At 44.2% G+C, this 15,280-nt stretch overlaps 1 protein-coding gene across 3 annotated transcripts in view; it reads left to right on the top strand.

Annotated features, from left to right (window-relative positions):
* PLEKHH2 (pleckstrin homology, MyTH4 and FERM domain containing H2) overlaps positions 1-15,280 on the top strand; it is a 128,573-nt gene that overhangs the window by 33,874 nt on the left and 79,419 nt on the right. For all 3 annotated transcript variants that reach the window (XR_008624370.2, XM_063594981.1, XM_055108024.2), the window contains exon 3: positions 275-337. Coding sequence is in view for 2 of the 3 variants with exons in the window: in XM_063594981.1 (XP_063451051.1) it covers positions 275-337 (63 nt within the window). In the remaining variant the exon portion in view is untranslated. The remainder of the gene's footprint in view (positions 1-274; positions 338-15,280) is intronic.

The following is a 15,280-nucleotide window of genomic DNA, read 5'->3' as shown; positions in this document are numbered from 1 at the left end:
TTAATTTACAATCCACTGAAGAAAATTCTATTGATGAATACTCTTGAGGTATATATGTAGTCCTTGTATTAAAAGTATCGAAACTCTGGCATTTTGATAAACTTTTAAATATGCAAAGAGCCTTTAATGTGCTAACTGTATCTAACTCATCTCCAGTGAACTACTTTAAAATATCCAAACTGATGATGACATTATGAGATTTTTAAAGCCTTTTTCAGAAAGGCTCATTTTTCAAAAATAAATTTTTGTATTTATATTTTCCCTCACTCTACAGATGCAACAGCTTGAGAGACAAGTTATTGATGCTGAACGTCAAGCAGAAAAAGCTTTTCAACAGGTATAGTATAATTTTACTTTAAATTTTTTTTTGCCTGTACTACTCACATAAAGATTGTTTTGCTCATAATGGAAAGACAATTATCAGCCCGCCTCTACATCTTATCTTTTTGACTGTTCATAGCTTGATCCATAAAGAAAATGGAGAATCTAACTCTATTTTGTCCATTAACAAATTTTCAAAAGGAAAAAAAGGCTTCCATTAGGAAGGAAGTTTTATCTTACTTCTGAGAAAAATCAAATATGACTTTTATGGTAATACTAACTATATTTAAGTTTTGTATATAAATATGTTCATAGTGGCTTTATTTGTAGTTATAAAGAGTTGGAAATAATATGAATGCCATATTATAGAAGAATGAAAAAGTAAACTCTATCAACTCCATGAAATATTAGGCAACCATTAAAATAATTGTTTCTAAGGATATGCATTAATATGTAAAAATGCTTAGAGTTATATTAGGAAAAGTCAAACCTAAGAGTTAAAAAAAAGGCTGAGAGGAAACACCCCAAAATTTTAACAAATGTTTACAATTGTTTGAATTACGGAATCAGGAATGATTTTTTCCCCTATTTTTTTTTTTTTTTTTTTGAGACGGAATCTTGCTCTGTGGCCCAGGCTGGAGTGCAGTGGCGCGATCTTGGCTTACTGCAACCTCCGCCTCCCGGGTTCAAGTGATTCTACTGCCTCCATCTCCTGAATAACTGGGATTACAGGTGCACACCACCACACCCGGCTAATTTTTATATTGTTAGTAGAGATGGGGTTTGTTGGCCAGGATGGCCTCAAACTCCTGACCTCAGGTGATCCATCCACCTTGGCCTCCTAAAAGTGCTGGGATTACAGGTATGAGGTATTGTGCCTGGCCCCCTATATTTTCATACTTTGAGTTTTTTAATATAACTTTTATTTATTAAAATTTTTAAATTTTGTAATGACAGGGTCTCACTATGTTGTCCAGGAGGATCTTGAACTACTGCTGGCTTCAAGTGATGCTCAGTGTCCCAAAGTGTTGGGATTACAGGTATGAGCTCACTGTGCTCAGACAACTTTTATTATTTTTAAAATATGTTTTGATAAGTCACATAACCCTTTCTGGGTCTTGCCAGCATTAAAATGAGCAGTAAAATGATGGGTTTGGATGGGCCCACCCAGCCTTAAAGTTTAATGATTCTAAATCCATAGCTTCTCATTTCATGAAAAGATCTCAGTCATATTCAGTTTAATCAATGAGTTCCAGTGAGTTCTGGTGTTCTGCAGCACTATGGAGTAATATGGTTAACTATAATTTATTGCATATTTACAAAAAGCTTAAAGAGCCAGCTTTCTATATTTTCATAAAGCTAGAAGAGAGGATTTTGAATGTTCACAACACAAATAAATAGTAAATGTTTGAGGTGCTGGACATGCTAATTACCTTGATTTGATCATTACACATTGTATACACACATGGAAATATCCCTCTGTATCTCATAAATATGTACAATTATTATGTATCAACTAAAAACCAAAGAAAAAAAGGCTTAAATACAAAATTATTTCTCCTAAGAAGTGCATATGAAATTCCTTATGCTTCCTCTAAGTTTGTCATGTTTCCTTCCTTCAACTTGAGTACTACCAAATCTTTTTCCTTTTTAATTTTTATTTTAGAAGGGTAAGGAGTCTGGCAACAAGGCTTTCCCCGTTGCTGCACTGCCGTTCTTTCCACTAATTTTGGAAGTTGCAGTGTCTGTTTGTTTAGTGGTTTGGCTTTCTGGCTGCTCAAAATTGAAGTCAAGTAAGCCTTCTGAAGGAAATTTATCACTTGTAAATCTTTCAGAAGGACCTCTATATGTGGCAGCCGTACAAAGTTTCTCATTCCAAGTTTCTCATTTTCTTGCCACTACCAATTATATCTCTCTTGGTTGTATTTGCTTGACTTATTTGATTTCTTGTTCCATAGCGTAGTCACATCTTCCATTTGACAATTAGAATTTCTGTTTCTGCCTGGTTGAAATTTATGTCCAGGGCCACTTTAGTTGCAATTATTTTTACTACATACACTGGATTTCTAGTTTCCGTTACTGTTGTTCATATGCCAACTGGAAAAGCCACCTGTTCCCTCAGAATACCAACTGGAATTCCTTCCTGTACCATTATGATTCCAATCTACTGTTCCACTATTTGAATACCAACCAACTCCAGAATTACTATGGTTGTGAAACGAAGTCAAGGAGCCTCCTGCAACACCCTAATGCCACTCAGAACATCCTTTTGGTCCACCACTATTCCTCAGAGAATACAGAAAGCTGTTTCTCCATGTATTATTAAAGCGATCTTTTTTCCAATTACAATCCTCCTGTGGAGGTCCAGGGTGATGCCATGCTGGCTGACTGTAACTCTGTCTGTGTTGGTGAGGAATTTGGTGTTCTCAGCTCCATTGGGGTCACCTGTCATCAGAATTTACTTCTTGGCTGCTACTGGAAGGTTCTTGTCGACTTTGTTCTTTCCTTTGTTTTATTAATTGAATGAGTTCCTTGTCAAAATAATCTTCTTCCTCATCCTCTCCTTTTCCATCATCTTCTCTTTCCTGGGCATCAACGTTATCTTTGTGCAGCTGGCCAGAAATGTGCTTTGCATATGCAGAAAGACCTACTTCTGTGGCCCCGCACCTTCGGCACTCATGACTAGTGCCTCTTTTTGGAGCTGTACACGATGTGACACAATATGCATTTTTGTTCTCCTACCATAGTGACCAGATCTGAATCAGTCAACCAAACGCTCTTCCTCCATCAGGCCACTGAGGGCCAGGCAAGGGAGCTCCCTGATTCCCCAGACACCCCATTCAGTTTTGGGTCTGAGAGCCTACTCTGGACCCTCTCCCCACCAGGCCCCATCACCCTCAATTTTTATTTTAGATTCAGCAGATACATGAAAGTTTTAATTTTATAGGGTAGAGTAAGTGCCTAATAGATTTCTAAATAAGCCCAATGTAGCCTAATCTTTGATTTTCTTAATTATGCTTGAAGAGGAAATCTTACAACTTTATTAGGCAAGACTTTAAGCACATACAAGAGTAGAGAAAATAGTATAGTGAACCCCCATCACCCCCACTTCAACAATTAGTCAAGTCATGGCTCATCTGTACCTCCACCCACTTCCCCTGCCCCCTCACACTGGACTGTTGAGAAGCAAATCCCAGACATGGTATAATTTCATCCATTATTATATACTATACTAATCTAAAACCAAACACTCTTAAAAATCATAACAATACCATCATCACACCAAAAAATTACCAGTAATTCTTCAGTATATCAAAGATCTAGTCAGTATTCAAATTTTTCCAAATAGCTAATAATTGCTTCTGTGTTTTGTTCTTTAATCAAAGTGGAATTCACATAACATAAAATTAACTTTTTTGAGACAGTCTCACTCTGTCACCTGGGCCGGAGTGCAGTGGTGCCATCTCAGCTCACTGCCACCTCCACTTCCTGAGTTCAAACGATTCTCCTGCCTCAGCCTCCCGAGTAGCTGGGACTATAGGCACCCACCACCACACCTGGCTAATTTTTTGTATTTTTAGAGAGATGGGGTTTCACCATGTTGGCCAGGCTGGTCTCGAACTCCTGACCTTGTGATTTGCCCCCCTTGGCCTCCCAAAGTGCTGGGATTACAGGCATGAGCCACCGTGCCCAGCCAAAATTAACATTTTTAAATGAACAGTTCAGTGTTGTGTGCTATCATCACCTTTATCTAGTTCCAAAATGTCGAAAGGAAACTTATCTCAAAAGGAAACCTTATTCATTAAGCATTTAGTCCCATTTCCCCCTCCCACTAGCCCCTGGCAACCACCAATCTGCTTTCTGTTGCTATGGATTTACCTATTCTGGATATTTCATATAAATGGATTTATATACTATGTGATCTTTAGTGTCTGGCTTCTTTCATTTAGCAGAATGTTTTTGATATTTATCCACGTTGTAGCATGTATCATGCTTTATTCCTCATTATGGCTGAATAATGTTCCATATATATATATATACACACACACACAATTTGTTTATCCATTTGTCTTTTTATGGACATTGTCTTTTTATGGACTTTCACTGCCCTCGATGTCTCCTGTGCCCTACCTATTCTACCTTTTCATCTTTTGACTATTGTGACTAGTGCTGTTAAGAACGTACACATATTTGTTTGAGTACCCCTTTTTAATTCTTTTATTTATATACCCCCCTTTTTTTTTTTTTTTTTATGAGTTGGAGTTTTGCTCTTGTTGCCCAGGCTGGAGTGCAATGGCACGATCTTGGCTCACCGCAACCTCCGCCTCCCAGGTTCAAGCCATTCTCCTGCCTCAGCCTCCCGAGTAGCTGGGATTACAGGCATCCATGCCTAGCTCATTTTGTATTTTTAGTAGAGATGGGATTTCTCTGTGTTGGTCAGGCTGGTCTCAAACTCCTGATTTCAGGTGATCCGCCCACCTTGGCCTCCCAGAGTGCTGGGGTTACAGGTGTGAGCCACCTCGCCCGGCCCTCTTTTTTTTTGTTTTTAATAGTTAGTTTGTTCAAATTGGGATCTAAACTAGATTGATACATTTCATTTGATTCTTAAACTCTTTTAATTTATAGGGTCTTTTTCCCCTTTTTCTTTCAACTTATTTGTATGGGTTAATTTGTTCTCTAAAGCTTTCCACATTCTGGAGTTTGCCGATTGCATACCTATGATGTGATTTAACAAGCTCCTCTACCCCTGTATTTCCTGTAAAATATAGTTAGATCTAAAAATTTGACTTTTCTTTCTCTTTTTTCAAGACTACTTCTTGGGTGATATTGTTGACCTCCACCAGGAGGTGGATGTCTAGTTATCTCTCTCTCTCTCTCTCTTTTTTTTTTTTTTGGTGATATTAGCAGCCATTGATTACCTTGTTTAAATCAATGATTTCATCAGGGAGGTTATTGCTTTTTTAAAAACAGACTTTAATTTTTAGAGCAGTTTCAGATTTACAGCAAAATTGATGGTGTATGAAGTGCAGAGCTTTCATATATCCTCTCCCCTCCAACACACATTCAAGCTTTCTTCACCATCAGCATCCAACACCAGAGTGGTACATTTATTACAACTGATGAACCAACACTGACACATCATTGTTACCCAAATCCCATAGTTTACATTAGTGTTTACTCTTGGTGTTTTATGTTCTATGGATTTTGACAAATGTATAATGCTGTGTATCCTCTTCTGTAGTATCATATAGGATACTTTCAATGTTCTTAATGTCTCCTGTGCTCTACCTATTCAGTCCTTCCCTCCTCTTAAGTCCCTGGAAACCACTGATGTTTTTACTGATTTAATTGTTTTGTCTTTTCCAGAATGTCATATAGTTAGAATCAGACAGTATATAGCCTTTTCAGATTGGCTTTGTTTTCACTTAGTAATATACATTAAGGTTTCTTCATGACTTTTCAGTTAGCATTCTTTTCAACAATAACTTAGCCAGAATGGCTAAAATTAAAAGAACAACAATGAAGTGTTGGCAAGGAGATGGAGCAACTGGAATTTTCATACACTTCCAGCAGGAATGCAATTTTGTACATTTATTCACTCTGGAAAGATGTTTGGCAGCATCTACTAAAGTAAACATTTGCCAGCCTATAACCCAGCAATTCTACTCCTAGGTGTATACTAAGAGAAACAGGAACACATATCCACCAAAATATAGGTTTATGGACATGTGAAGCAACTTTATTCATAACAGTCCTAAGCTGAAAACAAACAAATCGTTCTACCGAAAAAGATACATGCACTTCTATGTTTATCATAGTGCAATTCACAATAGCAAAGACATGGAATCAACCAAGGTGCCCATCAATGGTGGGTTAGATAAAGAAAATGTGGTACATATACACCAGGGAATACTACACTGCCATAAAAAAGAATGAGATCAGGTCCTTTGTAGCAACATGGATGCAATTGGAGGTCATTATCCTAAGAGAATTAACGCAGGAACTGAAAACTAAATACCACATGCTCTCACTTATAAGTGGGAGCTAAACATTAAATACACAACGATACCATTTCCACAGTTTGAATCTATCTTGATCAGAATTCTTTTGACATCTAATAATGATCCCTGCCTAGAAAAAGAAACAAGTTTTTCTTATTGTGAAATGCCCAAGGAGTCTTACCAAGATAGGAGAAGATGAATGTAGTATATAATATGAGAGAAAGCCAATCCAAGACAGTTGTAGAAATTGCCAAGACAATTATGGGCAGGGCACATTTCAAGGTTAATTCTTACCCAGCTCTTCTCCAGGATTCCTAGGGTGTAGTTATTTCAATTAGCATACATTGGTGTTCTAGACACATAGAATTAAAGTCCAGAGTTTGGAATAAGCAGTTAATTTTTCTTTTTTTGAGACGGGGTCTCACTATATGCCCAGGCTAAAGTGCAGTGGTGCGACCATGGCTCATTGTGGCCTTAACTTCCCAAGCTCAAGCAATCCTCCTGCCTCAGCCTCCCAAGTAGCTGGGACTACAGTCATGTGCCACCACACCCAGCTAATTTTAAATTGTTTGTAGAGATGGGGCCTCACTGTGTTGCCAGGGCTGGTCTCAAACTCCTGGGCTCAAGTAATCCTCCTGTCTCGGCCTCCCAAAGTGTTGGAATTACAGGCGTGAACTGCAAACTTGGCCTTTAAAAAATTTTTTTGTTGTTGATTTTTTTTCTCCTCTTCCTCCTTCCCTCCCCCATTCGATCTCCTCTACCTCCTCCTCTTTTTTCTTTTTTGAAGGGGAAGGGCGAAGACAGGAGAGGAATATGAAACCTGTTTGGCAAGGTAAAGTCTGTACAGCCAAAGAGAAATCAAGGTGAATTCATGTTTCTCTGCCTTGGGAACAAACTTTAAATTTTAGCTGGATTTAAATCCAAACTCTCCCCCTTAGTTGGCTGAAAAAGCTTCTTAGTCTCTTCGAGTCTTAGTTATGTCACTTATGGAAAAGAGCTAATATTTGCAGAGCTCATAGTCTCTGTATATTGTGTAGAGGTGTACAACACAGTGATTTAAGAACACAGACTTGAGCCAAACTGTCTGGGTTCAAAGTCTGTCTCCATCTCTTACCACCTTTTCAACTTGGGCCTCAGCTTCCTATCTGTACAATGTAGTACTATCTAATACCTAGCTCATAGGATTTGGGGGAGATTGAATATTTACTATGATTAAAGTGCTTGGAATATTTCCTGCCACATAGAAGTGCTATTTAGCCATTATGAAGATTGACTCTGAGTTAAGTAAAGTGCCTGGCATGCAGTCAGCCCTCAATAAACGGTGGTGGTGGTAGAAGTATGATTAGTAATTTAAGGATCTATGCTGTGCCTGTGTTTTAATACTCTTTGGCTGATAGTACCAAGCAGTGATATTCCCACTTACATCTCTACAAAGGCAATAATTAACAGTAAAATCATAAAAAGCCTACTTAAATTCTGTGAAAGACACTTTCAGAATGCTTACAGCATTCTCCGTCACTCCATACCAGATGTTTTAGTCTTTTTCTGCAGAGGTGTACTGAGCTGTATATGCCTGTTCCTGTTCAGCCACATGCCTTGCAGCACTCATTTGTTGGCTTGTCTGCCTCTCTGACTTTCACCACTAAAAGCAGTACTCAGCTGCAACCAGCTCAACTCTATACTTTAGCTTTGTACATTTTTCTCTTTGTATGTTAATGAATGGCATCACTTCTGTAACAATTAACGAAGTCGTCTGCAGAAAAAAAGTCACACATTTGCCAGATATATCTTGGTGATCTTTATACTCCCCTCCCCTCCCCTCCCCAACCCTCCCCTCCCCTCCCCAACCCTCCCCTCCCCTCCCCTTCCCTTTCCTTCTTTTCTCCTTCCCTTCTTTTCCCCTTCCTTTCCCTTCCCTTCTTTTTCCTTCATTGTCTTGTGTTTTCTGACTTTGGCCTTCCTAGTAGCATCTTTCTTTACCTCTGTACCCTGGCTGTCTCTATATGTCTCTATATGTAATCTATCTGTTCTTCCCTATCTTTCCCTTCCCTTCCTTTCTCTCCTTTAACTGCCCATATTATGGGAAAAAGAGAAAAAAATTGAGGATGGTTTTGTTTTGCCTTAATTTAAAATTCTTAATTCATAATATGTGGCAAATTTGTTTGTTTTTGAAAATTAAACTAAATTAAGTATTTTTTATTTGTGATTTTCAACTATCTACACCCGCCCCCCACCGACCCCTGCCCCGCCCCAATTCCTTGGGTCTTATGAGATCCAGTGAGGAGTCTTTAAAAAAGGATCCTTGTTCCTGATTCAAGGGAAGCAAACCACAGAGGTTTGTTGCCATCAGGGCCAACCACTGGTCTTGGTAAATTTGACAGGAAGGACTTCTCTCCTTTGAAGTTGTTCTTTGAGGATGTTGGGTATAAAGTTATTTAATTCTATGTGCTATATCTTTAAGCAAAAATACACCAGGATTGGTTATTTTAGACATACTGCTACTCCCATTACCAAAAAAAAAAAAAAAGAGAGAGAATTACAAATCTCTCAGAGTTTCCATGAGTTAGCAAAACCTGTAGGCATTTCTTTTTGTCACAACACTTTAAACTTATTTAGTGCATATTTTGTTACACTTCAGAAGGACTTTTTTTCTTTACATTACTTCATAATCTAAAAGTCGACAGGAAATACAGACAGCAGATGAATTCTCATGCACTGATGATGTCACCTTTTTTGGCCTTTGCAAGACTAAGTGTTAATAACTTAGAGTAACTGAATCCTTTGCCATCTTTAACAATTTCCATGGGACTGTGGCCTATCTGATGTTTATGTTGCTTAAATCAGCTTGCGTTTTCTCATTGAACCATGTCCTAAGACTCAAACAACTGTATTTATCTTAACCAAAAAGGAATATTTTGCCACTAAAAGCAGTACTCAGCTAAAACCAGGGCAACTCTATAGTTTAGCTTTGTACATTTTTCCGTTTGTTTATCAATGAATGGCATCACTTCTTTTTATTTTTTTATTTTTTTATTTTTATTTTTTTAATTGATCATTCTTGGGTGTTTCTCACAGAGGGGGATTTGGCAGGGTCATAGGACAATAGTGGAGGGAGGGTCAGCAGATAGACAAGTGAACAAAGGTCTCTGGTTTTCCTAGGCAGAGGACCCTGCGGCCTGGCCTTCCGCAGTGTTTGTGTCCCTGGGTACTTGAGATTAGGGAGTGGTGATGACTCTGAACGAGCATGATGCCTTCAAGCATCTGTTTAACAAAGCACATCTTGCACCACCCTTAATCCATTTAACCCTGAGTGGACACAGCACATGTTTCAGAGAGCACAGGGTTGGGGGTAGGGTCACCGATCAACAGGATCACAAGGCAGAAGAATTTTTCTTAGTACAGAACAAAATGAAAAGTCTCCCATGTCTACCTCTTTCTACACAGACATGGCAACCATCCGATTTCTCAATCCTTTCCCCGCCTTTCCCCCCTTTCTATTCCACAAAACCGCCATTGTCATCATGGCCCGTTCTCAATGAGCTGTTGGGTACACCTCCCAGACGGGGTGGTGGCTGGGCAGAGGGGCTCCTCACTTCCCAGTAGGGGCGGCCGGGCAGAGGTGCCCCTCACCTCCCGGACGGGGCGGCTGGCCGGGCGGGGGGCTGACCCCCCGACCTCCTTCCCAGACCGGGTGGCTGGCCGGGCAGAGGGGCTCCTCACTTCCCAGTAGGGGCGGCCGGGCAGAGGTGCCCCTCACCTCCCGGACGGGGCGGCTGGCCGGGCGGGGGGCTGACCCCCCGACCTCCTTCCCGGACCGGGTGGCTGGCCGGGCAGAGGGGCTCCTCACTTCCCAGTAGGGGCGGCCGGGCAGAGGTGCCCCTCACCTCCCGGACGGGGCGGCTGGCCGGGCAGGGGGCTGACCCCCCCACCTCCCTCCCGGACGGGGCGGCTGGCTGGGCGGGGGGCTGACCCCCCCACCTCCTTCCCGGACGGGGTGGCTGGCCGGGCAGAGGGGCTCCTCACTTCCCAGTAGGGGTGGCTGGGCAGAGGCGCCCCTCACCTCCCGGATGGGGCGGCTGGCCGGGCAGGGGGCTGACCCCCCCACCTCCCTCCCGGACGGGGCGGCTGGCTGGGCGGGGGGCTGACCCCCCCACCTCCTTCCCGGACGGGGTGGCTGGCCGGGCAGAGGGGCTCCTCACTTCCCAGTAGGGGTGGCTGGGCAGAGGCGCCCCTCACCTCCCGGACGGGGCAGCTGGCCGGGCAGGGGGCTAACCCCCCCACCTCCCTCCCGGACGGGGCGGCTGGCCAGGCAGAGGGGCTCCTCACTTCCCAGTAGGGGCGGCCGGGCAGAGGCGCCCCTCACCTCCTGGACGGGGCGGCTGGCCTGGCGGGGGGCTGACCCCCCCACCTCCCTCCCGGACGGGGTGGCTGGCCGGGCAGAGGGGCTCCTCACTTCCCAGTAGGGGCAGCCAGGCAGAGGCGCCCCTCGCCTCCCGGACGAGGCAGCTGGCCGGGCGGGGGGCTGGCCCCCCCACCTCCTTCCCGGACGGGGCGGCTGGCCGGGCAGAGGGGATCCTCACTTCCCAGTAGGGGCGGCCGGGCAGAGGCGCCCCTCACCTCCTGGACGGGGCGGCTGGCCGGGCAGGGGGCTGACCCCCCCACCTCCCTCCTGGACGGGGCGGCTGGCCGGGCAGAGGGGCTCCTCACTTCCCAGTAGGGGCGGCCGGGCAGAGGCGCCCCTCACCTCCCGGACGGGGCGGCTGGCCGGGCGGGGGGCTGACCCCCCCACCTCCCTCCCGGACGGGGTGGCTGGCCGGTCGGGGGGCTGACCCCCTCCACCTCCCTCCCGGACGGTGCGGCTGGCCGGGCGGGGGGCTGACCCCCCCACCTCCCTCCCGGACGGGGCGGCTGGCTGGGCGGGGGGCTGACTCCCCCACCTCCCTCCCGGACGGGGCGGCTGGCCGGGCGGGGGGCTGATCCCCCCACCTCCCTCCCGGATGGGGTGGCTGCCGGGCAGAGACGCTCCTCACTTCCCAGACGGGGTGGCTGCCGGGCGGAGGGGCTCCTCGCTTCTCATATGGGGCGGTTGCCAGGCGGAGGGTCTCCTCACTTCTCAGACGGGGCGGCTGGGCAGAGATGCTCCTCACCTCCCAGACGGGGTCGCGGCCGGGTAGAGGTGCTCCTCACATCCCAGACGGGGCGGCGGGGCAGAGGCGCTCCCCACATCTCAGACAATGGGCGGCCGGGCAGAGACGCTCCTCACTTCCTAGATGGGATGGTGGCCAGGAAGAGGCGCTCCTCACTTCCTAGATGGGATGGCGGCCGGGCAGAGATGCTCCTCACTTTCCAGACTGGGTAGCCAGGCAGAGGGGCTCCTCACGTCCCAGACGATGGGCGGCCAGGCAGAGACGCTCCTCACTTCCCAGACGGGGTGGCGGCCAGGCAGAGGCTGCAATCTTGGCACTTTGGGAGGCCAAGGCAGGCGGCTGGGAGGTGGAGGTTGTAGCGAGCCGAGATCACGCCACTGCACTCCAGCCTGGGCACCATTGAGCACTGAGTGAACCAGACTCCGTCTGCAATCCCGGCACCTCGGGAGGCCGAGGCTGGCGGATCACTCGCAGTTAGGAGCTGGAGACCAGCCCGGCCAACACAGCGAAACCCCGTCTCCACCAAAAAAATACGAAAACCAGTCAGGCGTGGTGGCGCGCGCCTGCAATCACAGGCACTCGGCAGGCTGAGGCAGGAGAATCAGGCAGGGAGGCTGCAGTGAGCCGAGATGGCAGCAGTACAGTCCAGCTTCGGCTCGGCATCAGTGGGAGACCGTGGAAAGAGAGGGAGAGGGAGAGGGAGAGGGAGAAGGAGAGCGGCATCACTTCTGTAACAATTAACTAAATTGTCTGCAGAAAAAAAGTCACAGTTAAATATTTTATTGCCAGATAAATCTTGGTGATCTTTATACTCATTGTTCTAGTACATCTTTTTGTTTGTTTGTTTGTCTTTTGAGACAGGGTCTTGCTCTGTCATCCAGGCTGGAGTGCAGTGATGCGATCTCAGCTCACTGCAACTTCTGTTTCCTGTGCTCAAGCAATCCTCCCACCTCAGCCTCTGGAGTAGCTAGGGCTGCAGGCATGTGCCACCACACCCAGTTAATTTTTTTTAACCTTTTTTTTTTGTAGAGACGATGTCTCACCACATTGCCCAGATTAGTCTCGAACTTGTCAGCTCAAGCAATCCTCCAGCCTCAGCCTCCCAAAGTACTGGGATTACCGGCATGAGCCACCACGCCTGGCCCTAGTGCATCTTTATTATTGTTGTTCACAAGTTTTGAAAGCAATATGATCAAATCAACCCAGTTCTACTTATGAGTACTCCTGTGAGATAGAAAAGCAGCAAAGAGCATATTTGGAAAATACTGACATATGGGATTCATTCCCAAGTATCTAATTAGGTGAATACCTTAATATATTACATTTATTTATGCTAACCAACTAGGGGTAGATTATTCCCCTATAAAAGTATGTGTGTTTTTATTTTATCCTTTTGGGCTTGATCCCTTGCCTGTGTTTGATTCAGACATGGTAGCAGCTACATTTAAAGTTGCCTCTGACCATTCTAACACGTGAGCTAATCTTCCCTTTCTGTAAAGTTAGTTCTTCTTCTCCTTCTTCCTCTTCTTCTTCCTTCTCCTTCCTTCTCCTTCTTTTTCTTCTTCCTTCTTCCTCTTCCTCTTCTTCTTCTTCTTCTTTCTTCTTCTTCTTGTTCTTTTTTGAGACTGAGTCTTGCTCTGTCGCCCAGGCTGGAGTGCAGTGGCATGATCTTGGCTCACCGCAACCTCTGCCTCCCGGATTCAAGCATTTCTTCTGCCTCCACCTCTCGAGTAGCTGGGAATACAGGCGCATGCCACCACACCTGGCTAATTTTTGTATTTATAGTAGAGACGGTGTTTCATCATGTTGGTCAGGCTGGTCTCAAACTCCTGACCTCAGGTGATCCGCCTGCCTTGGCCTCCCAAAGTGTTGGGATTACAGGCGTGAGCCACTGTGCCCGGCCTGAAGTCATTTTTGACTCTTAATAAATCAATACTGCTCAGTCATTCTAATATCCATGACCTTGTAATGGATATTACATTGCAATGCTTTGCTATGTGAGGCCCACCCTTCATTATATGGAAAGCAAATTATTTAATGATCTTGCTTTTCAACTTCTGCAAGAAGAATCCTACTTTATAATCATAGAGTACTATGCCAAAATAATTGTGTTGTAAATGTGATTAGAATGATTAATTTGCAGTAAACATATAAAAATTATAATCAACTTGTTGATTTCCCTGATAACATGTCAGTAAATTTTGACACATTCTTGAGTTCAAGTTTTCTAAGAAGCTTTAAAAAGATATTTTATAAACATATGGCCTTCCCTTTCTTATGAGACCCCATCCAAGTAGTGTAGCACGACATGCAAAGATCCATGTGTCCCTCTCCTTATTTACAGCCTTATATCTGGCCATGTCCCCCCTTCTCATATATATATATATTTTAAAATAATTTTAACTGTTATTTTAGACTCAGAGGGTACATGTGCAGGTTTGCTACATGGTTATGTTACGTGATGCTGAGGTTTGGGATATGGATGATTCCGTCTCCCAGGCAGTGAACATAGTACCCAATAGTTTTTCAGCCCATGTCCCCGTCTCTTGCTCCCTGTCTCATAGTCCTCAGTGTCTGTTGTCCCCATCTTTATGCCCTTGTGTATTTAATGTTTAGCTCCCACTTATAAGTGAGAGCATGTGGTATTTAGTTTTCAGTTCCTGCATTAATTCTCTTAGGATAATGACCTCCAGTTGCATCCATGTTGCTACAAAGGACATGATCTCATTCTTTTTTATGGCGGTGTAGTATTCCCTGGTGTATATGTACCACATTTTCTTTATCTAACTCACCATTGGTGGGCACCTTGGTTGATTCCATGTCTTTGCTATTGTGAATTGCACTGTGATAAACATAGAAGTGCATGTGTCTTTTTGGTAGAACGATTTATTTTCCTTTGACTATATACCCAGTAACTGGATTGCTGGGTCAAATGGTACTTCTGTTTCTTTGAGAAACCTGACTGCTTTTTATAGTGGCTGAACTAATTTACATTCCCACCGACAGTGTATAAGTGTTCCCATTTCTCCACAGCATTGCCGGCATCTGTTATTTTTTAATTTTTTAATAATAGCCATTCTGACTGGTGTGAAATGTTATCTCATTATTGTTTGATTTGCATTTCTCTGATGATTAGCAATGATGAGCATTTTTTCATATGTTTCTTGGCTGCTTGTATATCTTCTTTTGTTTTATTTAATTTGTTTTTTTTCAAGACAGGGTCTTCCTCTGTTGCCCAGGCTGGAGTGCAGCGGCATGATCATGGCTTTCTGCAGCCTTGACCTCCCAGGCTCAAGTGATTCTCCCACTTCGGCCTTTTGAGTAGCTGGGACCACAGGCATATGCTGCTACACTCAGCTAATATTTTAGAATTTTTTTTGTAGAGATGCGTTCCCACTCTTTTGCCCAGGCTGGTCTCAAACTCCTGGGCTCAAGCTGTCCTCCCTCCTCGGCCTCCCAAAGTGTTGGGACTACAGGCATGAGCCACCACACCCAGCCTGTGTTTTCTTTTGAGAAGTGTCTGTTCATGTCCTTTGCCCATAGCTTCTGCACAGCAAAAGAAACTATCAACAGAGTAAACATACAGCCTAGAGAATGGGAGAAAATATTCACCAACTATGCATCCAACAATGGTCTAATATCCAGAATCTATAAGGAAGTTGTTATTGTATGAATCTAAACAATCTAAACAAATCTAAACAAATCAACAAGTAAATTTTAAGTAACTGGAAAGTAGTCTGGGATTTAAAATACTGTAAACAATTTCTTTTGTCATTCTATTTGGAAACAATCAGGAATCTTTGTCATGCC

This window comes from Pan paniscus, chromosome 12 (genome assembly GCF_029289425.2).
Source record: "Pan paniscus chromosome 12, NHGRI_mPanPan1-v2.0_pri, whole genome shotgun sequence".
Lineage (NCBI taxonomy): Eukaryota > Metazoa > Chordata > Mammalia > Primates > Hominidae > Pan > Pan paniscus.
Note: the sequence above shows the minus strand (reverse complement) of the source record. Positions and strands in the feature narration are given on the sequence as shown.